At 49.0% G+C, this 24,678-nt stretch overlaps 1 protein-coding gene across 7 annotated transcripts; it reads right to left on the reverse strand.

Annotated features, from left to right (window-relative positions):
- Nucleotides 1-590: 590 nt before the first annotated feature.
- LOC142050922 (protein ELYS-like) lies at nucleotides 591-23,301 on the reverse strand. 7 transcript variants are annotated; one of them, XM_075080131.1, is made up of 17 exons: nucleotides 13,585-13,769; nucleotides 13,035-13,154; nucleotides 12,766-12,947; nucleotides 12,231-12,292; nucleotides 9,631-9,720; nucleotides 9,328-9,468; nucleotides 8,438-8,533; nucleotides 7,581-7,674; nucleotides 6,004-6,127; nucleotides 5,825-5,881; nucleotides 4,457-4,603; nucleotides 3,520-3,707; nucleotides 3,204-3,348; nucleotides 2,997-3,110; nucleotides 1,672-1,819; nucleotides 1,493-1,588; nucleotides 591-748 (listed from the first exon to the last, which is right to left on the reverse strand). In XM_075080131.1, exons 8-17 carry the CDS (start codon nucleotides 7,664-7,666, stop codon nucleotides 612-614), a joined length of 1,242 nt encoding a protein of 413 aa, XP_074936232.1. In that variant the 5' UTR covers nucleotides 7,667-7,674; nucleotides 8,438-8,533; nucleotides 9,328-9,468; nucleotides 9,631-9,720; nucleotides 12,231-12,292; nucleotides 12,766-12,947; nucleotides 13,035-13,154; nucleotides 13,585-13,769; the 3' UTR covers nucleotides 591-611. The 7 variants fall into 7 exon arrangements, 1 of the variants encoding a protein (XP_074936232.1); XR_012658204.1 differs by lacking the exons at nucleotides 591-748; nucleotides 1,493-1,588; nucleotides 1,672-1,819; ... (12 more) ...; nucleotides 13,035-13,154; nucleotides 13,585-13,769 and adding exons at nucleotides 15,582-16,689; nucleotides 23,112-23,301; XR_012658203.1 differs by lacking the exons at nucleotides 591-748; nucleotides 1,493-1,588; nucleotides 1,672-1,819; ... (12 more) ...; nucleotides 13,035-13,154; nucleotides 13,585-13,769 and adding exons at nucleotides 15,582-16,689; nucleotides 22,557-22,727.
- Nucleotides 23,302-24,678: the final 1,377 nt, after the last annotated feature.

Raw genomic sequence — 24,678 nt, forward strand, 5'->3', positions numbered from 1 at the left:
AACACAGATAAAATCTAGCCACTGCTTCACACCAGGAAAGTGATAAATGCCAGTCTTTTGCGTTACACTCTCATGAGTGTTAGTAACGGGAGATAAAGGAACTGACCGGCCTCCAGCTGCGTATTAGTGACAGCTGCTTCCAGCTGGTTCTTTGACTCAAGGCTTACCTGGCCCACGGAACTGCTGGATCCTGCGGAGATGAGCATGCTGTTCTCGTCCTTTAGGAAGCTCCTCTGAGACCGATAGGCTAGATCAGAAGCAAAGGCTTTGCTGTGCCCTGCATTCCTAGGGTCACACACGCTTGTGCTGTCGCTGTTCACAGAAGTCACACACCTCCTTCCTGCATCCTTCTCTCTGTCTGTATTCAAATTACGGCCATAGTATCAAACTACCAGCAATCAGGCTTTCACTAATAAGTCATGGTCTAGTCTGGGTTTAAACCCAGTTCAAGAGCAAGGCACACCACACCCATGGCTGCTGTGGGATAAGCCTGCTCTTGAACCACGCCGGGTGATGCACAGCCCAGGAGTGAGTGACCTGAACCAACAGGCACATCAGGAACCGCCACCTGCATTTTTCCCTCTGCCTCACGTATGGGTCACCCACACAGCTCAGTGCATTGGGAAACGCTTTTTATTTGAGGAACAGATGTCATTCAGAAGGAACCGCAGAACATTTCTCTCCGAGCATCCAAAGGCACTCATTATCGTGACTGCTTTGGTGAGAACAGCATTCCTGCGATGGAAACCTGCAAGTTTTGCACAGAAGACAAAAGTACCAACAACATAAGAAACAAATGCTACCTTACTATGTGAAATTCTATTATTTCATAGCATTTTCCGACTGGCCTAGACTAAGAGGTTACAAGCATTGCCTAACAACTCACAAGAGACTATTGTTGGTAACATGGGAAGGGATGAATTGCAGCAAATAAATGGAGGGTGCTGACAACCCTGAGAGTCATCTTCCATGAGAAGGGGTTCTGATGGGGGATTAAACTACTTAGTTATCTGCGGCCTGATGTGCACGCTGGGCATGTCCTTGTAGTACGATCTGTCCAAGGTCTTGGTCTTTTCTCATGACAAAAGGACAGCAGAGAAGGACAGTAACTGACCTTCATTGCCCTCAAGTCCAAATATACCAGAACTGAGGGTGATTTGGCCCTACCACCTGTAGGAAACTCATCTGACAGCTACTGGCCTCTTTCCTGCTCTTTATCATTCTGCCTATTTTTAAGTAAAAGAGGCAGAAACAAAGCAGAAAGGTGTCAGCAAGTGGGAAGAGATCATTATTTGATCACACAATCAAGTCTAGCAAGATGTGTACACCAATAGCTTGATGCTCATCATTGTTTTAGTTTCAGCTCTCTTAAATTCTCTAAACACATTTAACATAATGTAAATATATGTATCTTGCATAACAAACATTATCATAACAGAAAAAACTCTCTCTCAACTGGGCTTCTGCTTGTTTCCTACCCACAACTCCCTACCTTTGGCCAATACACGACTGCTGAAAGGTGCTCTTGGATCCACATTTCCTGCATTAGCTGGTTTTGTTACTGTTGAGAACGGCTTTGGTCTTGCGGCTGTAAAGCACGAGGGAAAAACGATCAGCCTGGTGCAATCAAAGCGATGGTTAGTTGTGCGTTATGTTCCCCCCCAAAATTACCTCCTCTTGGTCCGGATGAAGGCAGATGGGAAGGCTTGGCTCTCCCTGCAGCCAGCTGCCTCGGACCTCTAGGAAGGGTCTTGCCGTGTTTTGCTGACAGAGAATTTCTGGCAACTGCTCTCTGTCTCCAGCGAGGAGCACGATCGTTCTGGTGAACAAAAAGCGTAAAGCAAGAAGGTAACTAATGACAAGGAGTTCATTGCACGGAACTCTCGGTGCTATTTCAAATTAGTGAATATGTTTCCTCTACAGGTGCAGTAAAATACACCCACGGCACAGAACAGCAGCCAGTTCTGACCATCAGTGCACACCAGCTTCACCCGGTATTTTTAGCCAAGCCGAAGGAAGACTGGAATAACAACAGAACCTACAGCTATAACTTAAAACCATTCCCGCACTCTGCAGAACCTGATTCTGACACGCTTGTCAGCACCCACAAGTTTCACGTGGCTGACAAAACAGCAGCCTTGCCCTTGTTTTTCCTGAAACGCCACTGCCCCAGGTGACTGAATCTCCAGGGCAACGGCGGGTTACGTTGGACAAAAGGAAGTGAGGATTAAAATGAGGAAGAGAAAGCTACCTACACACCCCTTCCCCCTGGATGGAAGCTTTCAAACGCAGGACCTAAACCTTCCAAACCCACCTGGGTAAGTTTGCTTCCCTGGAGAACTATGGTTCCCCAAAACAGCAAGTGGATCACAGAACTACCACAGAAGTTCCCATGACACAGGCTTTGACCTGCCTATTTTGAGATACAGAAGTTAGGTAGGAATTTCTGTCCTAAAAGTGGTAAAACGAAAGCTGTGGAACTGCAGAGCTCACGCTATAATTTGAGGAAATAACACAAAAAAAGAACACCTCACGGTGCAAATTTTGCCTGTGGATTGGCATCCCGACTGCTCTCAGCGAGAGAAAGAGAGTTGCGTGCAAGGTACAAGAGATACACACAACACTCTCTTCATTCCACAGTGACCCAAACAACTTCCAATAATCCCAGCCCTCCATAACATACGTCTCTGAATAACTGAGTGGTGAGAGCGGCTGACAGGGAAGAGATCTATTTATTCCTCAGATGCAAACAAACTATCAGAAGTGGAGCCAACAACAGCCTGGAACATTGAATTTACAACTTCACAGGGCAGCGTTGGAGCAGCGAAATATTTTGTTCAACTTCTGGGTTCAGCTGTAACGTAAGGTGTAGAGGCTCATTCCTGGTATTTCCAAGAATGGTGTGATAAAGAAAGCAGGATTCTCACCGAGCGCTGTTAAACCGGTTCGTAACCCCTGAGAGAAACCGGCCCACTCGGCAGAACTTTTACGCTTACCGTGAGATGAACGTTCATCGCCTGGGTCAGCTGTGCCGCTGGGACGTAGTGGGCACGCTGCAGACGGTGGACTGAAAGAATGCCACGGTTCCGTAAAAATTTCTCCACACACTTCTGTGAGAAATATCACATTTAAAACAATAGATGACGATACTGCCTCTTCTCTTTGCAAAGAGGGATGAAGGTTTTCTTCTTGCCCGCACTTACTTGTTCGAAGCCTGTGAAAGGCAGCTTCAGGAAGTCTTCCACCAGCCCCATCTCCCAACAGATGTCATACATGTGTTTTAGTAGTTCGTCCATGTTTACCTTAGTGGTGTGTTGCTGCAGCAGAGCCCAAGCCTCCGCCGTGCACCTGTAGTTAATTTTTCGAGATGTAAAGGAATATTAATAGGATAACGAAAAAGATGCCCCTCAACTATTGTGCTCAAAGTTTAAAGGAAATTTAGGGGTTTGTGATTTCTGTTGTTTGTTCTCCACAATTCACAGGATTTCAATGCCAAAATGGTGGCATATATTTCTTTACCTATTGGACAACAGCACAGTGAGGAAGAGCCACGCTTCACGACTGCTTGAGAACGACGGCTTCATCGTCTGTGTGTATCTGAGGGCTCGCCCATGCTCTCCTTGGCACACGAGGGACTGAGGAACTCTCACGTGTTGCCACGACACAGGTTTGATGGCAGCCGGATGAAAGAGCAGGGCCAGGGAGCTCTGCAGGAGCCAGAGATCAGCTTTACTGAGATATATACACACACGCACGCAACAAAGCTATTCAAAAGTGTCTTCAGTGAGGGTGAAGGTCTGTTACAGAAACTGAGGCGATGACTAATGAAAGGCTTGATACAGGACAGGCAAATATAAATTCTGAAGGATTTGCAGCAAAAAATATTCAGTGAGCCGTACGGAACAAAGGGAGTCTTTTAAAAGGAGCGATTCTCACTTTTCTAGGACCACCAAATCTCCGTATGCAAACATCACCTTTTATAACTACAGGTTATTCTCCCAGGCAAGCAGGTTATACTGACATCGTGACAGGCAAGGAACACCATTCAGCATCAGCAGGAACATGAATTAGATGGAAAAGTCATTTTTGCAGTCTTCCACCTCAAATCACGCTGCCGGGATGGTATTTTGAATATTTAAAGTACCCAAACCACTGCTTCTGAGAAAGTGCGCGCCTGCTCGGCTGGAAACAACCCAAACAGATGGCTTTGGCAAGTCACACGTCAAGCATTATTAAAGGCGGCTTCGTCACTGCCTTAATCCATTTCCTGCCAACGTAACGGAAACCAAACTGCAGATCATCACGTCTTGCTGAAGGTGCTGCTGGAGCAGAAGTACAAAAAAAGCTTCCCATGGTTTATCACCTGTTATTAGCTAAGCACCAATTTTTAAAAACCATTTGATAGATCATGGCTTTGTACTGCAATGTTTGCCTAACTAAACTGTCACATACTTACGTCATAATCATTGTGATCTAGAAGCCAAAACCCTTTAATCAGCTTCACGAAACTCCAAGGGATGGCAAAGGCAGCTGCGAAGGAGTCGACGGAAGTTTCTGTTTTGTTCCGAAAGGAACGCATGATGTCTAGCAGCAAGTAAATTGTCTGATATCAAGTATCTAATTAAGGCTAATAAATTTGCAAGACCAACAATTTATCACATGAAATAATCACATGAAATAATATTATTCCTATGATTAATATAATAGGAATAAATAATAAAAGGAAATAAGAATATCATAGTGGTAGGACGCAGAAAAGACTCATGTATTAGTCTTGCCGTTTTATGCTGTTGCAACCTGAAGATAGTCAGATCCTAACAACAAAATTGCATTCTGAATAAATAACCAGAAAGACAGACTCTCTGATTTCTCTAAGGCATTCAGAAAGGTTGCCTTTCGATATTTAAACAGTTCCGTTGGAAACTCAGGCTCCCTCTTTAGTCAGTGGAGCCACCGGCTGGACATTCAAAACACGTGAACGGCCAATGCTTGATTATTAAAGCAAACAAATTCTACAGCTGGTTTTTCCCTCCTTTCCAGCGTATATGAAACAACTGAAATTAGGGTGTCCTTACAGCACAGCTTAGCTCTCAATGATTAAAACTGGATTTGAACCAGTACCTGGATCACTCATCGGCAGTGTCGTTTTCTCTTTCTGACAGCTGTTTTGGGGGGTGTATTCTCATCAGAGAGCTCTGGGGCGCAACAGCTTTTAAAGCCCCTGCTCTCTAGGCTCCCCCCTCGGGTCAGGCAACAAACAACCAAAGCAACACAGTGCATTTCGGCAGCTTAAAAATTCAGTTTCTGCCCAATGGCTTTTCTCTCTCTTTATTATTCTGTGTGCCCGCACTTGTAACAGCACAAAAGCAAGCCCTCTTAGCTGTGCTGGAAAATGGATGATTTCAGCAACATCAGGTCCTGGTAAACCGCTGTCAGAAATCCTTTTGCTCTGAAGCAGCACGTTTTAGTGCATCGCTCGAGGAAGCAGCTGTTTGCTACAGCTGTGGGTGCTTCAAAAATGAAAAACAGTTTACATTTTGAGAAAATCTAGGGGAGCTTTCTACCTTTAACATTGCTTAGTAAACCTCTTTTCTCACATCAGAAAAGACTTTGCAACAAAACATTTTAAAAATTCCTGAAAAAATCCACAGTACAAACAAATAATCAAAGCTTCCTTCTGTGCCTTCATTCTAAACTACATGTTTTCCCTTGCACTGTGTTTGAAGCATAAATTAGAAAATGCATCGAACGCGTAGGTGACAGACATTTCAGACCCCTGATGCGCGTATACTGGAGGTGTGACAGAAATAACTCCAAGGGATACGATTGCATGTTTGTGGCTTTCTTCAACGCCTTCTAGCAAATAGAGCTCCCGCAGTGCCTGGAATGAAAAGGGAAAAGGTTTTTAAAAACTCTTCTCTTTGAGAAATCATTGGCTTTGGGGGAGGGCTGGGGCTGGGGCTTGTGGTGGTGGTGGTTGTTTTCAGGGAACACAACACTCACCCGTAAACTAGGAGGTGGGTATTTCCCAGCTCCTCCTTCCTCTCTCCGCCACATCTCCTCAACTTGGTCTCCCAACTGGGAAACCATCCCATTGACCATCAGGCAGTCAGAACCCCATTTGCCTCTGGAACAAAACGTAGCAAGGATTTGGACAGAGGAAAACACTAATTCCAGCCTCGCGGTGTCACAGATTTCCTCCAGCCAAAACAAAACCAGCAAAAGCTCCCACGAGCCCAAGAACGGAACAAACAGACACAGGCATGATCGTCACTTGAAATAGACTGGAAAGAAATTTCTCAGTCAGATGAAAGGTGTTCATTAGATCATAGTGAGCTATTAAAGGAGTTCAAGTAGGAATCCTAGAAGCTCCCCTGTTAAGGGGAAAGTTGCAGTGACCTTTTAGTTTTCAGGTTTTCTTTTGTGCCGCATTACTTGTAATACAAAGGCAGTGTGAGCAAAGCTAACCCAAATCTCACGCCTCCAGCGGGAGTGTTCCCACACACAGCGGTGAGACCACAGCACGGAAATGTCAGGCTTTGGTCTCAGCACCTCGCTTCTGTTACTGAAAAACAGTCACGGTCACAAAGCTGAGCCCGCAGCTGAATTCTGGTATCACCTGAAGCAGCACGTTTGTGCCTCTGCACATGCCATCACAGTGACGGAGGGCTGGCCTGGTAAACACTGCATTCCTCAGAAGCCCATCGCAGGCTCCTGCGGGCTGCGACGCCAGCCTTTCATTTCCCGAGGAGGACAAGCAGAAGCAGCACGCTGGAGGTGGTGCTTCTAAGGAGCCCGTGAGCCTGTACGAGAGTTACCTCAGAAGGAACCTCAGGAAAAGGAGCTTGAAAGCCAACGCCTGACATAGCGCAGCTTCCACCTGGACTCCTCCTGCAGCACCTTGTTCACGGTGCCACAGCCTGAGCTTCTTTAGGACTTGCTTTAGTTACAGTACAGGTGCCAAATTAAAATCTGCTCTCACCTAACCCAAGGCACATCACCTGTATGCCAGGGAGCCAGTCCAGGAAAGGGAGTTCCCGTGAGGAAGGCACTTTTATCCAGTCGCCAGGAGAGCGCTGGCTGTGCCAGCTGCGTGGACCTCTGCCCATCTCCTTCAAGGACACCGCGGTGCTTGGGAGTAGGAGATTTGGGCCAATCCCCTTATCGCCATCTACTACTCGTCAAGGAGAGAGATTATTTTTGGTTTTTAAAACATGCTTTCTTCTGTGTCCAGAACAATTGCTCTGCAAAGGCCGTGCCTTGCTGACCTGGCCGTGACGGATCCTGTCCTCATCACATGCCCTTTTCCAGTAGTCACAAATCACACAGAATAGCCAGTGAATTACGTGCGCTTCAAAGAAACGATGATACCAACCAAGGGCACTAAGCAGAGGTATATATCAACGTTTTAACCCAGGAAAGTAACCTCTGTGTTCTGCAGAACACGCGCATCACTGAAGTCAGGACTGTTGCCGGCAAATGCATGAAGCGTAGCAAATGCAGCTGTTGATGGAAAAGCCACTCGCTGCCGCTTCTGAATTTGCAGTGGAACTGTTCTAGAGCTTTCCTGCACGTCTTACCTTGATAAACGCTCCAGTTTCTGTCGATGACCCGTGTAGTAGCTCTGAATCAGAGGATAATTGTAGAAAGGTCTAGAGAAACGCATATCACCTCCTACAGGCAATAAATAAGAAGTTAAAGAAGTCATATCATATTTTCAACCTACAGTTTTTGACTAAAAAAGACAGAACACACAAGCTGAGCATCAAAATCACAGGCCAGCCTCTGACTTTGAAAGAAGCCAATCCTCCTTCTGCCTTTGCTAAAAGAGACCGAAGACACAGGAGTCAATTCCTTCTTGTCCCAAGTGCCATTTCAAGTTTACAGCTGAGGTCGCATCCAGAACATGTAGTGTCAGCTGAGGTTCACTATAAAGAAAAAACCCCAATTCTCAAAGGGAATGGGTTTTTAAACATGTCACATGAGCATGCGTAAGGCAATTAAGGCTGACAACAGGATTTATAACCCATCCAAATGATGAACTATTTCCAAGGTGTATTTTTTCCTCAAACAATCAGTAACAAGTTCAAAACATGCAGGCCGTGCTTTTACTGTAAAATCAAGCATTCCCGTGTTGGTGCTTTAGGAGTTACTCGTTTAAAATCCCAAGTATTTCAAGCTGTGGGCACGAGGAACTCCTTCACTCAGAGGCTTAGTGCTGTTTCTGAGAAACACCCCAGAAAGAAACTGTTGGCATCATTCTACACGACGTAGTTGGAAAAAAACAGTAAAATCTCCATTTCAGCAGCAGAACTTCAGCATCTGCTGTCACTGAACCGGCACGGCTTGGTATTGATGAAGCACTGACAGAACCACGGCTAAGCAGGTGTTCATAGGAGCCACTTACTGCTACAAATGCAGGACAGTTTATGCTTACCTGAGCCCTCGGGCAGGAGGCGGGACCAACAGAACCAGAGGACCACTCGTGCATACAAAGCTGTGAGGCTGGTTTCTGCCAGCTTCTTTGTCAAGTCTGCAAAACAGGTTAAAAAAGCTCAAGAGGACTGTTGGTATGCAATTTCTTTTGCTTTGTTTTGTTTTGTTTTTTAATAAAACTCCCCTCATTGCACTAAATAGACAGTAGAAAAATATCACGGGGTAGAAATCTTTGCCTCTGCATTTTTTTCACTCCGTAACATGTCCTTCTCTGAAGAAAAAACCCACAATCACAAGCAACCCCTACAAAGAAGCAGATTCACTAACAGTTACATAAAAAAAGTAAAGCCTGAACAGTTAAATACACTCATGGATAAGACATCTGTTTTTCGCAGAGCAGAGATTTTTACTCTAGCAAAGGGATATTCTCTTTTCTCCTCAATATGCCAAGAACAATTTGTAATAGAAACAGCTACAGAAACTCATGCAACTCACTTCACATGTCACTCATTCATGCTTCCTTTCCTTTTTTAGTCATTTCCAATCCAATATTTGCATGCAATTACGCACTGCTAGCTGACAATCAAAGGGAGTATTTGTCACAGTGCCACATCCCGCTGCTGTAATTTCAAGCCGGGTGCTTGCACAGCTCCTTGCTGAACGCAGCCTCCCCACCCACTCGCACCAGCCCCACAACAAACTCTTGCCCTGAACTCAACGCGCGTTAAGTGGCAGCCCCAACCCCTCCCATTTAAGCCCCTTCTCCCCGCTACATCTGACTTTCTGCCAATCAGCAAAACCAACAGCAGCTCCTCTTTCCACAATTACAGCCCCAGCATCATCCCAAATCTTAATAAAACATACCACAGAGTTAGAAATACTGTGACAAACCTTCTCCAGCCAGCTCGTGGGCTGCTGTTAGAAAGCAGTTTAAGACTCTGCTAAGGTTGCTCAAAAGCAACTGGCGGCGCTGAAGAGCCTGTAACCTCTGCGGGTCAGTGGAGCTGCAGGAGCCGTCAAACAGCACAACACCTTTTCAAGAGCAAGTAGGAAAGCGTCAGCCTGCAGAGCAAGTTCAGAGTCGCAAAGTGCACTTCCAGATCTGCGGGCAAGACCGTCTACCAGCAGATCACTGAATGAGCTCAGCTGGAAAGAATGATTCTAGGTTTGCAGCATGGCTGCACTAGTACTCACAGATTTGGTCAAATGCGCCTTTTGTATAGATCACTTTGCTCCATGTCCAGTCAAGGGCAAACTCTACATTAGCAGCAGAACTTGGCTACTCTTTAAAAAAGAGAACAACAAAGAAATGAATCAAGAATTCCAAACTAAGAAAATATACAACATAAAAACAACATTTTAGATGTCCAAAGCTTAATGTAACCAGTCAGAAGCCCTACAGATCCTGTCTGGGCAGCAGCTGACAAGACCGCGTCTAACTGCTCCTCCTAAACGTAGCAGACAAAATAAAAGGAGAATCCCACCTGCTTTCAACATCCCAACCACCAACAGTAAGTGCTTGTTTCTAACTGTGCCCTCACTCGGGCATCACAGGCTGGGCTGCTTGTTGCTGGGAGGAGCACAGGAAACTTTCCCTCTGACATGACAACTTACCAAAGGCTAACTCTGACCTTTAGTCGCATGCCTCTGCTTTATAGTCTCAACTTACTGAGTCCCAATTAACTATTCTCAGCGACGTGCCCTGCTTATACCCACGGCACACGGGGTGCAGAGAAGTTTGCCATCAGGGGTGCATGAAGGGGACAGAACAAACACAACTCTGCCACGTTTGCATGGGAAGGGCGAAGCCAAGATCAAGCAGCTTTCCAGACTACGAAGACATGAAGCAGTTACGACACCCCAAACATTAAGTTGTCATTTTCTAAAATGACAGAAAAGAAGTGAAACATTGGCGGTCTAATAGGTTTCAATTTCAGGCACTTCAAACACTGTGTTCTAATGCCGGGGCAATCCTTCAGAAGGGCAAAGCACAGGCAGGCACAGACGTGCACTGTTAAGGAGTAGCTCATTGCAGCTGGTTCTGGTACTTCTTCCAGGTGAAATGATCATAGAAACATAGAATCATAGAACCATTAAGGTTGGAAAAGCCCTCTAGGATCAGCAAGTGCAACCATCAACGCCACACTACCATGTCTCCTAAATCATGCCCTCAAGTGCCACGTCTACATGTCTTTGAAATACCTCCAGGGATGGTGAGTCCCCCACCTCCCTGGGCAGCCTCTTCCAAGGCCTGACCACTCTTGCAGGGAAGACATTTTTCCCAATATCCCATCGAAACCTCCCCTGATGCAGGTTGAAGCCCTTTCCTCTCGTTCTATTACTAGTGACCTGGGAGAAGAGGCCAACCCCCACCTCACTACAACCTCCTTTCAGGTAGTTGCAGGGAGCGATAAGGTCTCCCCTCAGCCTCCCCTTCTCCAGGCCAAACCACCCTGGTTGCCTCAACCTCTCCTCGTAAGACCTGCTCTCTAGGCCCTTCACCAGCTTTGCTGCCCTTCTCTGGACACGCTCCGGCGACGCGATGTCCTTCTTGTCCTGAGGGGCCCAAACCTGATCCCGCATCAAATCTTCCTTTTTTGGGGTTTTGATTTTTGTTTGTTTCTTTCATTTTTTAAGCACATTCAAAACTATCTTTCCCTTCTAGGTAAAACCATCACATTCAGAGCCATTTCTGCACATGAGGACACACACGGGAGATTTCCATCTTTCTCTGAAAGCCGGTGTCAGACAAGGAAACACACCGAGTACGGCTTATGGTGGCAGGCAAAACTCCAAACCGAGCGCCTTGTCCCTAATTCTGAAATTTGCCTTGCTCACATTCACAAGCAATCCCTGCTCAAATGCCTAACCAGTCTCTGAATGATAGAGTCACAATTCAGCAAAGGGTATTAAAAGTATTAAAAGACTTCTTCCTTTCCCAGTTGTTTCCAAAGTGGAGCTGACATCAGATCAATAAATGGGAAACCTCTGAAGGAGAGGGGTGAAGTCACTGCGGTGGGATAAAGCAGAGAGAAGGTGGTGGGTGTCATGAGCTAAAGGTGACTGAGGTGTTGCAGCAACAAGAGGGCGTCCAAGAGGAGTCAACTGGGCGACTGCAGCACAAGGCAAAGGCTACAGAGGTGAAGATCTGCTTTGAGAGGCTGCAGCAAAGCCGACCGATGAAGGGAAAATGCAGGGAAGTGGTGAGGAAGTCATCAGGTAGAGCTGCCAACAGTAATTGTTTGCTGCAGCCCACGTCCTTGGAAGCAAATGATCACGTAGAGTGCAGCAAGCGGCCGTTGGCAACAGCTCGCATCCGAGTGAGACACCCCCATCGTCAGCTCCTGCACGGAACCTCATGCTTTGAGAGACTGACAGGGGGAAGGTTGTTCTGAGGGAACGATGCTTCCTTTTCTCCAGTCTGCCCTCCTTTTCCCAGCTCATCAGGGATCAAAACCCGAAATCAGGACCACGCAGGCAGTTGCACTCACTGATGAGAGAGAAGGAACAGCTTTCCCCGACTTTCTCTTCCTGCTCCTAGAGCAGCGCTGCCTTCCTTTCTAGACATTCAGGCCCTGATCGTGCTTCAACGGGAGGCAACGGTGGGTTTACACGCCCAAGAGGGGACCTCAGACATCACCATTTGCATAAAACTGGCAGGGTACAATTGCAGTTACGCGTGTGGATGGGCAGGAGGAGCATAAAATGGTCTCTGACGCTAAAAGCGGTGCCATAGAAAGCTTAGGAAAGGTCCATCTCTTGACATTCTCAATAAAGACACAGTAAAAGCTCACCTCCTTCTGGTAGCCGCTGCAAGTCATATGAACAACTCCAGAGCTCAGCAAGCACGTGCCATCTGCAGAGACAACGAATGTTGGACAACATTCCATACTCTCACCGTGATGGAAGCACCAGTTTACCTTTTTTTCATCGCAACCTCTGGAAAGGTACAACCAAGTACCCATTTTCTTCATCACATCACTTACAACCTCTTCTAGAAAAGTGATGACTGAGTGTAGAAATTTTACCTCCAGGGCTATCGAGGTGCTGCGCTTTGAGCTTCAGCCCAGAGTCATTTCATCTGATCACCAGCACCAATTCACGGGCTGCGTTGCAGAAGCACCCAACCCCCAGACCCAGCCGCCTGTCAGACGGGTGTCACAACAGCACACACTTGGTCAGTACAACGCCGTCAGAGTTGGGTGGGTGGGGGGTTGGGGTTTTTCGGTTTGGTTGCGTTTTGCCTGACAACCAATGAACAAGGGAACCAATAAATGGCATTTGAGCTCGGTTTAAGCTTATCACTATTCAAAGCTGTGTAATACCTACCAAAATTATAGGTGCTTGGGTGAAGAAACTGCGCAGGCAGCGGGTAAGAAGGAGGAACTCTCCGACTTAGGCTGCGCTCCTGCACCACAACATCCAAAACGAGGTTTGGAGCAGTCGTGCTTGTCACAGCGTCCAGTGACCACAGTGCAAAATAGGGGCAGTCCTGAAGGGATTCTTCTGGCCTGAAAGAACACAAGTGCAGAAGCTAAACGCTGACTTCCCAATGAATTATGGGGAGGGATACTGAAAACAGCTTCATAAAAACCTACCTTAGTGAGCCTGGCACCAGCAATTAATGTCAAATACACCCAAATAAGTAGATGGTTTTCCCTGGCCGCGTGTATTCACTTGCCAGCTGAAGACTGAGACACTGGTGTCAGGAGATAGGACTGGAAAAGAAAAGACGTTGTTTCTTAGTGGGAGAAAATACAATCCATCTGATATTTTTAAAACACCACTTTCTATTTTGGCTTCATTCTGTTACATCACTCCTGAAACACAACACCTTGCTAAGAATCATTTTAAACATTTACACCATAGCAAACATCTCTGTGATAGGTTTCAGTCATACTGGCCCCTTTTTCAAGTTCAGATTGTACCTGTCCTAAGCCAAATCAAGCACACAATTATTAGCTAATCAGGTTTTCCATACAGTAAGAGTTGATCAGAGGTTTAGCAAAAAAAGCCCAAACAAATCCCCACAAGTTAGCCTACACAGATATGGAAGACTTTCAGGCTGTGGGTATAGAACAGCATTCATTGCTTGGACTCCAAAACCATTTCGTTTAGAGTCACCAAACAGGGACATCAGGAACAAACCTTCATCAACGCTGCCTTCTCTGGCTGCGTGGGTGGGAAAGGTTTCTACAGCCCGACAGCTGACTAACTTGGCCTTGCTGCCCTGCCCTCTCAAGGGAAAGGCTCCGCCCGTCAGATCCAACCTGTTCTTTCCAACACAGGATGCCAAACGCTGCGGAAAAAATCACAGGGGAGAGAAGGGTCATTCTGAGATAAAAGCAGACATTACACCTCAGTAGGAAACAATGTCCATGTCTAATAGAACACACGTATTGTTCTCTAGCTCTCCCAGGCGCGTAATCTGATGGCAAAGAGAAATAAAAATCCCGTATCTCAATGTAGAATTCTTTCTATCCTAAAATCCCTTTATACATCTATAAAGTAATAATACTTTTCAATATATATAAAATAAGAGCTTTTCTCTAATTCAGTGCCTCACACCCACGTTTGCTTCTTAAAATATTTTTCTTAATAGCCCCCTGAATTTTCTGGCATTTTTGGGCTGCAACCCCCCTTTTTGAGGGGAGGGAACCCCTAGATGACCCACACACACTGACCTGCTCCTCTGATGCATTATCAGCTCCCCCATTGACACTGGGGTGCCCTGCATGACATCATCACCCGCCCAGGACTCCCCCTATTTTATTATAGTAAGGTTGGACTAGGTGATCCCTGAGGTCCCTTCCAACCTAAGAATCTGTGATTCAACCCCAAGAAGGGCACTAAACAAGGGAATCTGCTCCAACCTGCAGCTCATTAATAGTGTCATTTACAAAGGTACACACACCCACCCCACCCACCCCCCCAAAAAAGGGGAGCTCTGCTAATATCTAAAAGGTGGGGCAGCCCCCCCAGCCCCTGTCCGCAGGCTGGCGGCCACCCCACAGCGGAGCGGGAGCGTGCCAGAGGACAGTGTCACATCTCTCTCAGGCTCTGCTCGGCCATGCTCCCACTCTGTTACCGCTCTGGGACGGGCTCCCCGGGGTGACAAACAGCCCCGGTCCCTGGGGGCCCCGACTCTCCCCTCCAGGCAGCCCTCGCGGCCGCACCTGCGGGGCACCTGCTGGAGACAGAGCCAGGAGCCTCCAGGCCGAGGGATGGCCCCTTACCTTCACCACGCTTAACGACCGGCAGGCATCTCTTGAGCATCACGAGACACTTAGACGACATCTGAAAAACAGAAATCCCAAACTATATTTCAGCACGTTAATAAAATAGCACAGAAGAAAATGGAGGAGCTCAGTCAGCATAAGGGGTAGGAAGGAAATTGAGCCGCAGGAAGATTCCAGGCAAACGGGTCACGTCAAAACACAACACATCCTTTAAAAGCTAGAGTGATTGGAACACTTGAAAACAGTATTAAGACTAACCGATACCATTTTGAACAGATCCTTCGCGTAACACTGAACGCTCTGGCTGGTGCTGGAAAACGTCTCATCCCTTCCTTATGGCACCGCTGCGGGGAGATAACCCCGTGAGGCTGCGGGGCAAAGTTGTACCGGAACCGGAACCTCCGCTTACAGATCCACCGCAGCAGGTACAGCCCTCGCCCTGCCGCCGCACGTCTTGCTGCCTGGCTCCATGAAGCCTGAAGTGAAGCGTCAAACTTGAAAGAGTAACGTAAAAAATTAAGAATAAGTCTCAGTAATTCACTTTGTGCTGAGAAGGCGGGCGCGTGTTTACGCACATCCAATATGAGCGTCTAGGCTCTAAAAGCTTTCCATTTTCCTTCTGCGTTCATTCAACTCGCACAGCCGTTCATGCCCGCCATAAGATTATCTATCTCCAAAATACACAGCAGCAACGTGACTGGGGGGTTTTGGCGTGTTACGGAGTCGGGAGGGACGTCCGCCCAGCTGCCCCGCCCAAGAGATGCTGCTGAACTGCCAGGGAAACGCGCGTCGAAAGCGAGACTGAAATAAAATACTTAAGAGCGCTCCCTCAAAATACGGGCAGGAAACCCCCCCGCCCCCCAACATTCAGTCGCCCCTCATTAAATATTCACAACAAATACCTACCTGCTTAAGTACACCTAACAAATCGTACCCTACATCTGCTTGGCAGTTACAGCTGAAACAGCGCAAGTCACGTCGTAAATCAGACACTGTTAGCTTTTTTTAAACTTTCATTTATGACAGAAGAACCGGTGCGTGAAGAGATCCCCGATACGGTTTTACTTTTTTGGGGGAAAAAAAATACCACAACAAAAAAACCACGCAAATCAAATCCCCTGTGTTGCAATACACGGGGCTACCAAGAAGGACCGGCAGATATGCTAATGCGTTTGGCTGTACCGAAGCATACAGGGGAACCGTATTTTTATGGTATCTCGACTGTTACAACTGGGAACCCAAGCACTACCAATGCCATCAACATCTGGAGTATGTGCCGTGCTTGGATCTCCGCAAGGACCATTGATTTTTTTATCTTATAAAAAAAAAGCAATACTTTGCAAGTCTTGTGCTGATGAGTTCTACTGACAAAGACATTGTCTCTGAGATGCACTCTGATGGCAAGTTCATAGAATGCAACCTCACTGAATAAGAAATATCTCAATTTTATAAAATCTCTTCCTAACAAAAGTCACACTGCGGGGCTTTCAGATGGGCCAGATTATGAATCCTTTCACAACAAGAAACACACCAGCTAACCAGGATATTCTCGCAGTGGCCAGGTGCCTCTTCATCACGTGGAAAAAAAAAAAAAAACAAACCAAAAAAAACCCAAAAAACACCAGGGCCAGCAATAAGTATCACACAGGTCAACACAGATCTCTACCAGAGCACCCCCCTCATCAAAACGAACATGCCCATCGGCTCACCTGCTCTGCACAGATTCCAGCATCACACCCCGCTTCCGTCATCGCTTGTGGCACCAAACGTATCAACACACAGTAAACTACCGTTACGCTCGTGAGAAATCACCGCCCCGTGACTTCCTCATTACTACCCAGCTCACTTCTAATGCTCATACGCCGTTCCAAAGACGGCCCACGTGTTACCTACAAAACTGAAGAGCTCGACGACGGACCACAGCATTCTCTGGTCTTAGATGCTGGCCGCTGCCCCACCTTCTCAGACCTCTCATAGGCATGCGGCAGCACCGCTCCGAGCCTGCCAGCGGCACCTGCAAAAAGCCAAGCGAAAAGGCACCTCCTGAGATGCTGCCTGATGCCACAGCCTGCCCGCACCGATCCCCGTCTCGCACCCCTTTCCCTCGACAGCCTCCCACCCGGCCTACGTCACTTGCAGCTGAACACGGCACCTCGCCTGCCGTCCGTAACACCCGAACAACGCGCGTTGCTTATAACTTCCCCAGCAACACAACACCTCAGAAGAGCTGCTACTTCAGCCCACCAATCACCACTCGCCTTGCTCGACTTGCCTCCTTTGCTCATTGCTACGCTACTTCAAACCCGAAACAAAAGACAAATGCAAGGAGCAACGGAGTCATAGAGCCATCGGTCACATCTTCCCTCTATATACGCCACGCACCAACTCACCCGCTTACATCGGTCCCCTCAGTTCCCCTCCGTCGCCCTGCACGACTCGTCCCTCAGCATCTCCAAAACCAATACCAAACAAGTTGCCTGGTTGCACAGCAGTACCTTAACTGTTCCTGAATACCGACTATAACCTGCCATTAAAAACAAACATATGACATCAAACATGAAGCCCTACGCACGTACAAGCTTGAACACCCTGCAGAGGTAATCTGCTCAGCTGAACTCTAGCTGCCTCTCCCAGATAGCCGCGGTCACGGCCTCCGAGCCCACAAAACGTCACGGTGATTACGGTCCTTGCCTGCTGAGGAGGGCCACTCCATCCGAGATGACGGTACCACCTTTCCCCCAACAGCCTTGGCACAGCAACAGATGAACCCTAACCTCTCATCGCTGTGCCACCTACCCGACTCTACACGGCCAACAAGGCGGTCCGAGACAAACTCAAACGCACACACCAATGCTATGAGAAACACTACAAACTGCGCGCCTCCGAGACGAGAGAACACTCTCGGCAAACACAGAGACAACTGGACGGAAGAGCTCGTCCAGCAACAAGACCTGCAGAACCCTGACAGGGATGCAAGGAGGCCCTAACGCGATCCAAAAAGATTAGAAGAGCATCAGGTCCCGTGACAAGAAGTTCCTCTCAAAACTGAGAGGGAGGAGGCACAAGAAGCCCAGCTACAAGACCTAAGAATGTAAGGATGCAGGAAAGAAATCACGCTCCCTGAAAATGGACAGCGACAGAGCAGAGCTGTTCACGCATCTGGGAACGACGCTGCAGACGACAACTGCCCAGAAACTCCTCAAACATCAGAGCGATCCACGCTTTAAACTGTAACGCAAAAAGAAGCACCCGATGGGCGCCGGCCCCACAATTAGAACCTTGCCAGCCCCTAGGGATAGCGCTGTGCTCCTGAGAGCAAAGAGAACAAAGTCACCAGCCCCATGCGCCTCCTCACTGCGACCCAGCTCGCCTGAAATGCTCCTCAAATAGCCTTCGGTCGCATCTTCCCTTTAATCCTGCACACGGACCCGCTGCCTTAGTGTGCTCTACTCAGCTCTGCTCTGTCACCCTGCACAGCTCCATCTTCATCCTCTGCAAGAACAGCATGATAGAACAAGTCACCTGGACGCACAGCAACGGCTTAACCATTCCACAGGTCTTGCTTCCACGTAGGAATACCATCTAGAGCCCAACTACTGCATGCCATTAAAGGAAATACCTTCAATCAAATGCTAAGCCCCACGCACGTACAAGCTTGAACAGCTGAGAGGTGCCCTCTGCTCAGCTAGCACTCTAGCTGCCTCTCCCAGGCAGCTATGGTCATCCCCTCGGCACCCACAAAACGCCCCGGAAATTACCGTCCTCGCCCGCTGCCAACGGCCACTCGCTCCGACGAGGGTTGTACGGGCGTTGCCAAAACAGTCTACGCATATTAACATTAACCATATACTCTTATTGCTATTCTTTCCCCCGCTCTACCATTGCTACACCCCCAGGCGGAGCAGCTCTGACACAGGCATCGACGTGCACGGACCGACACCGCTCACAAATACTACAAGCGACGCGATCGAGGCACCTAAGAAAACTCTCACCGAGACGACGGACTTCCGGCCCAGAGATGCCACCGGGCGAGAAGATCTATATGGCAGCGAGGAAGAAGCTATAGCATCCGCAGAGAAGTCACGTACCATCATCACCTGCGATGAAACCATATACCCACAACTAGGACGATGCACGAGCGACAAGCCACTCTTAAAGACCTCAGAACGTACAGGTACAGGGAACAGGTCCCAGAAAAGGGCTCTGCGTATTCAGACTGCTCTTCAGCAGCAGTATTGAGGCCACCTTAATCACCGCTGCAAAAAGATGACCTTCTATAAAGGTCTAATATTTCAGACACAAGACAAATCTATGCAGTAGACTTAAAATGCGGGAAAGGAAGCTCTCGGTTACCATTATGCCGATGAGCCAGGGCTTGCAAAACCCTCAATATTGCTACCTAGGTGCCTGCTCAGCACGGAGAACAACAGACACATCGAGATCCAAGTACAGTAAGGAACAGACTACAAAAATCCACACAACAGCACAAGCACAGGCAGGAACTCCCCTGCCTGGCAGATGCTTCTGTTTTGCAGAAAGGACACCACAACCTCCCTCGGCCCAAACGTGTCCGGTCTCTGAACGGTACCCTCCGCTGATTTTACAACCCCTGCCTGCCCCACCTGCGCTTCCCCCAACCGACCAGCCACCCGCACAAAGACCGCATCGGCCCCTCAGCTTCCCTTCCAAATCTGGGGGCTCAAAAGCCATCCTTTAAAAAGGCCACACAGGCTACGTAGGATGGGGCTGCGGTCACACGGATACTCTTCATCTCCAAACGTGCGGTGCCATCACTCAGCATCGCACCACTCAACGCCGGCCACTTCCGCAACAACAGCCTCCTCGGAAGCGCCGTGAACTTCCGCTCCCCCACGCTCTAATGAGGCTGGATGTCGTGGCCGCCGCCACCTACGGTGCCTAGAGAACCAGAGAGACAAGGTGACCGCTGCGCCTGGAAGCGGCCGCCCGCTCACAAACAATTCCACACCTCAAAAATAACAGCTGCTACGGCTCCCTGTTCATCGCTCACCTTGCCCGATGAGCTCGGGGCAGACATCCCGCTTTGCATATAGTTTTGTGAGTCCCTTCATTAACTAGTCACATAGGTGCTCACACTGCACGACCCCTCCGTTGTCACGTGCTGACCTACCTTCTCACGATGCTCTGTTCGCCCCCTCCCTCCCGTGTCCGGCTCCCTGCCATGCATCTCCACCAACAGCCACATTCCAGACTCATCCTTTCCCCTGCCATGCCAACACGGTTCCCTCACCTCCCGATCCGTGCCTCCTGGGTCAGTGGCCGCGTCAGGTGCCTGCTCACATACTCGGTCCGTCCCCGATGGCTGGGGAACCGTCACCTTCAATGCTGGGCCCACTTCTGGGGAAATACGGAGAGGCACACAGATATTAGACACTGCTTTCCAAAAGCAAGAGCTCACCACGCAAAACAAACAAATCCTTTTGACTGACTTGTTCGGCAACACAGAGACCCCAAAGGCAGAAATCCCAGACGAGTGACCTCACAGCCTGCCCCGTCACAGCACACGACGCCATCTGCTCGCCTTTGCTGTCACGCCTCACTCAATTGCCCTGCTTAACCCTAGACCTATTACTTGAACTGCAAGAAAAAGTCAAACCACGCAACACACAAAAATTACAGTTCGTGTCAGATGACTCAAGCACAGGTGGACACCGATAGGGCAAATGCCAAAAGCAATACGGGAAGCAAACGGGCGTGGCTGGTGTAGTGACACACACTCCCTTTGTAGGTAACTCACTCCTGAGCGACTCCATGAACAGCTGCGTGGAGAACCTCTCGGCAGACAGCACGCTCGAGTGGCCGCGCTGACACATACGGGGAAGGAGACCGGGCTACCGGAGGCTGCTTGCACACAGAACGCGACCATTAGCTAACACTTAAACACCCCTTTCCCAACCATCCCCCGGTACCAAGACTTCAAAAACCCCTCCTCTCCTCCTGAACTGTCAGGGAAGGAACCTCACTCCTTCCCGACAGCTCCTGCCCTGTATTTGCACCCCTAAAGCCCCTCTGTCAGCCGCTCCTCGGGAGCTGCCCTTCCCACCTCTGCCCCGCGTTCTGCGAGCACCTCCCACCTTCCGGCTTCCCGCAGACTCTGTGCTCTCTACAGGCCCACAAAATAACGGAAGCCCTGATGCTTATAATCTACGAGGGACCTGCCGCAAGCTGCAAAGGTTCTCGGGACAACGTGGTACTCTGCGGGCGATCGGGAAAGGCGACGAGCAGTTCCGTAACCCGACACACACTATGCATTACGCCCCTGCTGCTTTCTGAAGGAAGGCTAGAGCTCCATATACAGACACGTACAACACGCTCACCCTAACCCCTACCGCAGCATCTCACCGTCAGTCCTATTGAGAGATAACGTCAACAACTTGCACAACACACAGGCAAAACCGGTGGAAAAAATATAAGCTTCTACCTTTGGTCAAGTCATAAAATTCCGGGAAAACAAAACAACCAAACAAAAAAACCTACCACACACACAAAAGAACAACAAACCACAAACAAAGAAACCCAGACAAAACCATAACACCCCCACAAAACCAAATAATCCAAAACAAACTATCAGACCATCTTGCTACCCCTGAACACCCAACACAAACTTACTGACCCAAGGAAAAACAAAAGCTCGTACAAGTGTACTTCCTAATATATATCTGCTGCTCAACTTTGACTGCTCCTTAATCTCTTACCTCAGCCAGAAACCTCCCCATCTCTGAATGTCAAAACACACCTACCCAAAGAGCTTAGACAGCTCAAAACTTGCAACCAACTCAAGGAACAGTACCAGAGAAGCCCAGGAGCAGAATGAGCCTCCCGAAAAAAGGCTGGGGCTCATCTACGCCAGCGGAATGGCAAAGCAGAACGAAATCTTTTAAGAACCCCTTCTCAAAACATATCTCTGGTTATAAAGTAAATCATTTACTGTAAAACCATCAACCATTCGGAGTCACCTCAACGCTCTCTCTCGCTCAGTCCCTTAACAGAACTGGATCAGTCTCAAAGGACAAAAAACATGAAAAGAAACGTGGAAATACACAAGCGTATCGGGAACTGTATGAAGCAGTTAAATTAACACCTCAATAGCTGGGACAAAACTAAATTGTAAAGGACAACAAAAAAACACCCCAGGAGACGCATCGATAAAAACAGATGAAGGCTCTCTCTTCTCGCAGAAGCTCAAGGAGAGACCTGAGCCAACGGTACACAGCTCTGGGGTATCGGATACCGAAAAGAAACATACTCGAGACAGAAAACAGACTGCTGTGGAGCACAAAGGTGGCTTTGGCAAAGGTTCTGCCAGGACAAGAGTCACAGTTACAGGGAACGGACAGCGGCCGGCAGGGGAAACGCCGTCGGCGTGGAGGGGCCAGCGGGGTAAATGCCGCCCTCAGCTAACGCTGCGCTATCAAGCCTTAAGCGAAAACTGCAGAGTAGTTACAGGAGACGGGCATAAGATGGATGCTGAATATCACTTGATGGTCACAAAATCTCATGGGGATGGGCACCACGTAGCCTCACGGACACCCCTTAGACCCAAACGCTTAACGAAAGACGCTTCTGGCCAAAATACAAGCTCGACGAGGAAAAGCCAAAGCTGATGCGGGGGCAACTACTAAAATCTCAGTACGTGAGCAGGCATTACTTAAGATGGTGCGGTGGTTCTGCCGGGTTCGTCCAACCTGAGCAACGGGTTCTAATGCCTGTCCAGCAGCGTCCATGATCTCTCTCACGGCCTCCCACATCATAGACACCTCCCCTGCCCGGGACCGCGTTTTCCATGTCCCACCCCTCCCCATCCCTGCAATGAAAATCAAACACAACAAATACGCACTCTACTTCATCTTCTTGGCCTCCAAAAGAAGCTTCCTTCCACTGCTGAGCGTCGACACCGACATCCTCATGCTGTTCCTCAAAAGCAGGCTGGCCCTCGGGTGCCCGTACTGCCAAAGGAAGAGAAAATGATTATGCTCTTATAACGAGCTCCATCATCCTCTCCTTCTTCAGGAAATCGAATCCCGATCACTACATACCAGAAGTTTGTGCAGGAGATGTCCGAGGCCAGCCCCGTTAAATGAAGCACTCTGTGACCCTGCTTTCTCTTTTGGCCACAGCACCCGCCACCGGGGAGCCCCAAACCCCTTTGTGACTCCCTAGGAAAACCAGATAAAACTAGTTCAAAACATCTGGCAGGAGAGAGATGACCGACAAACACGTATAGCCCACCTCAAACCAGCTAGAGAGCTGACTTCCTCCCCCACTAAACTCTCGTCTTCGACAAATACACCAAACAGAACAATGTTTACGCTGAACAGAACAAAACCCTTACCCCTCTGACACTCTGAAAAGGATTTGTGCACCCACAAAATATATATATTCATGCTATCGACCCACGTGCCACACTTCCTCAGGGTCAGCCCCGCAAAGACAGGAGAACACCCGATGCTCTCTCCACAGATACCCCGATGCTCCGCTCCCTTCTTCGCCGCTCCTGTCACGGGAAAATGCTGGGAATAAAAAAAAAGGTTCAGAGAAGCAAAACAATAAACAATAGGCAGAGGGACCAGCGCAAAGGAATAGAGAGAGGAAGGAGGAGTAAAAAAATAAAAACGGAGTCAGAGCCAGGCAGAGAGAGGCGGAGAAAGAACAAGTAGCCACAGGCTACAGGACAGAGAGAGGGAGGACTGAAAAGACAGGGAGGCAGGGAGCCACTCAGAGCGAGACGGAGAAAGAAGGTGCGGGGGGGGGCGCAAAAAAAAAAAAATTTTGCAGCAGGTAAGGAAAGAGAGGGGGCCGGGGGAGAGACAGGGAGGGCCCAGGACGTACAAGAGAGGCAACGGGGCCCCACTGGCCCAGGACTCACCGCGACTCTCGCTCTCAGCGCTGCTGGCACAATTTAGCCGTTCACATGCTTCTTTCCCCTCCTCTCCTCCCTGCCTCTTCTGCAGCTCCAGACTCTAGGCCGACCTCCACCTGAAGAGAACACGGGGGTGTCTTACAGCTCTTACGAGATGAGGCTTCCTAGGCACGTAGCCTAGCTCGCTCGTGCACTACACGCCCGTACCGAACTGCGGGTTCCAACTGTGGGAAGAAGGGGGAGTCCTTGGGGGCTACGGCATTTCTCTTCCTAAGTAACCGTTACACATGACAGAGCCCTGCTTTCCCAGAAACAGCTCAACACCTGCCCGCCGAAAAGAAGGAGCGAATTAATTCCTTGCTTTGCTTCCACGCACAGCTTTTGCTTTACCTATTAAACAGCCTTGATCTCAACCCATGATTTTTCTCACTTTTACCCTTCCAGCTCTCTCCCCCAGCCCACTGAGGGTGGAGCGAGCAAGCAGCTCCCTGGTGCAGAGTTGCCAGCTGAGGCTAAGCCACGGCACGCGCTTGTCCCGGTTTGGCAGGGAACGGACCGTCCGTCGCCTGGCTCCTGGAGCGACGCGCTGCTGGGCAGAGGGGGAGGCCACCAAAGGTGAGGAGCAGGGCACAGGACAGTAGGAGGAGAGAAGAGAAGAGCAGCATCCGGCTGGACGGGGGCGGGGGGGGCGTGTGTGCGTGTAGTGAGAAGGCACGAGGCAGGGAACAGGACGGCCAGAGGAGGACAGGGAGCCTGACGGAGGTGGAGATAAAAGCAGCAGAGAGAGGGGAACAGCAGGACACAGACCAACAAAGAAGGATGAGGAGCAGGCTGGAGACGCACAAAGAACCTGGGGCAGGCAGCACGACAGCGAGGGAGGAAAGAAGAACAGGGGCAGGAAGCTGGACCGAGCGAGATGGAGACAGACAAGATAAGCGACAAGAACAGGGCAGAAAGGGAAGAATGAAGCCACGGGGACAGGGAGCCGAGACAGCCAACGACGGAGGGAAGGGGCCGGGGAGGGAACACCACAAAACAAACCATGGGGCTACGTGGTACAGAGCATGAGAAGGCAGAGAATTAACAATTAGGGACAGGGAGCCA

This window comes from Phalacrocorax aristotelis, unplaced genomic scaffold (genome assembly GCF_949628215.1).
Source record: "Phalacrocorax aristotelis unplaced genomic scaffold, bGulAri2.1 scaffold_57, whole genome shotgun sequence".
NCBI lineage: Eukaryota > Metazoa > Chordata > Aves > Suliformes > Phalacrocoracidae > Phalacrocorax > Phalacrocorax aristotelis.

Excerpts from the sequence above, each read along its gene's own strand:
- LOC142050922 (XM_075080131.1), bottom strand. The coding sequence starts at position 7,666 with ATGCGTTTCTCTAGACCTTTCTACAATTATCCTCTGATTCAGAGCTAC. Across the intron at positions 4,604-5,824 it reads AAAGCCACAAACATGCAATC|ACAATTTACTTGCTGCTAGA; the intron begins GTATCCCTTGGA and ends ACTTGATATCAG. Across the intron at positions 3,349-3,519 it reads ACTGTGCTGTTGTCCAATAG|GTGCACGGCGGAGGCTTGGG; the intron begins GTAAAGAAATAT and ends AATTAACTACAG.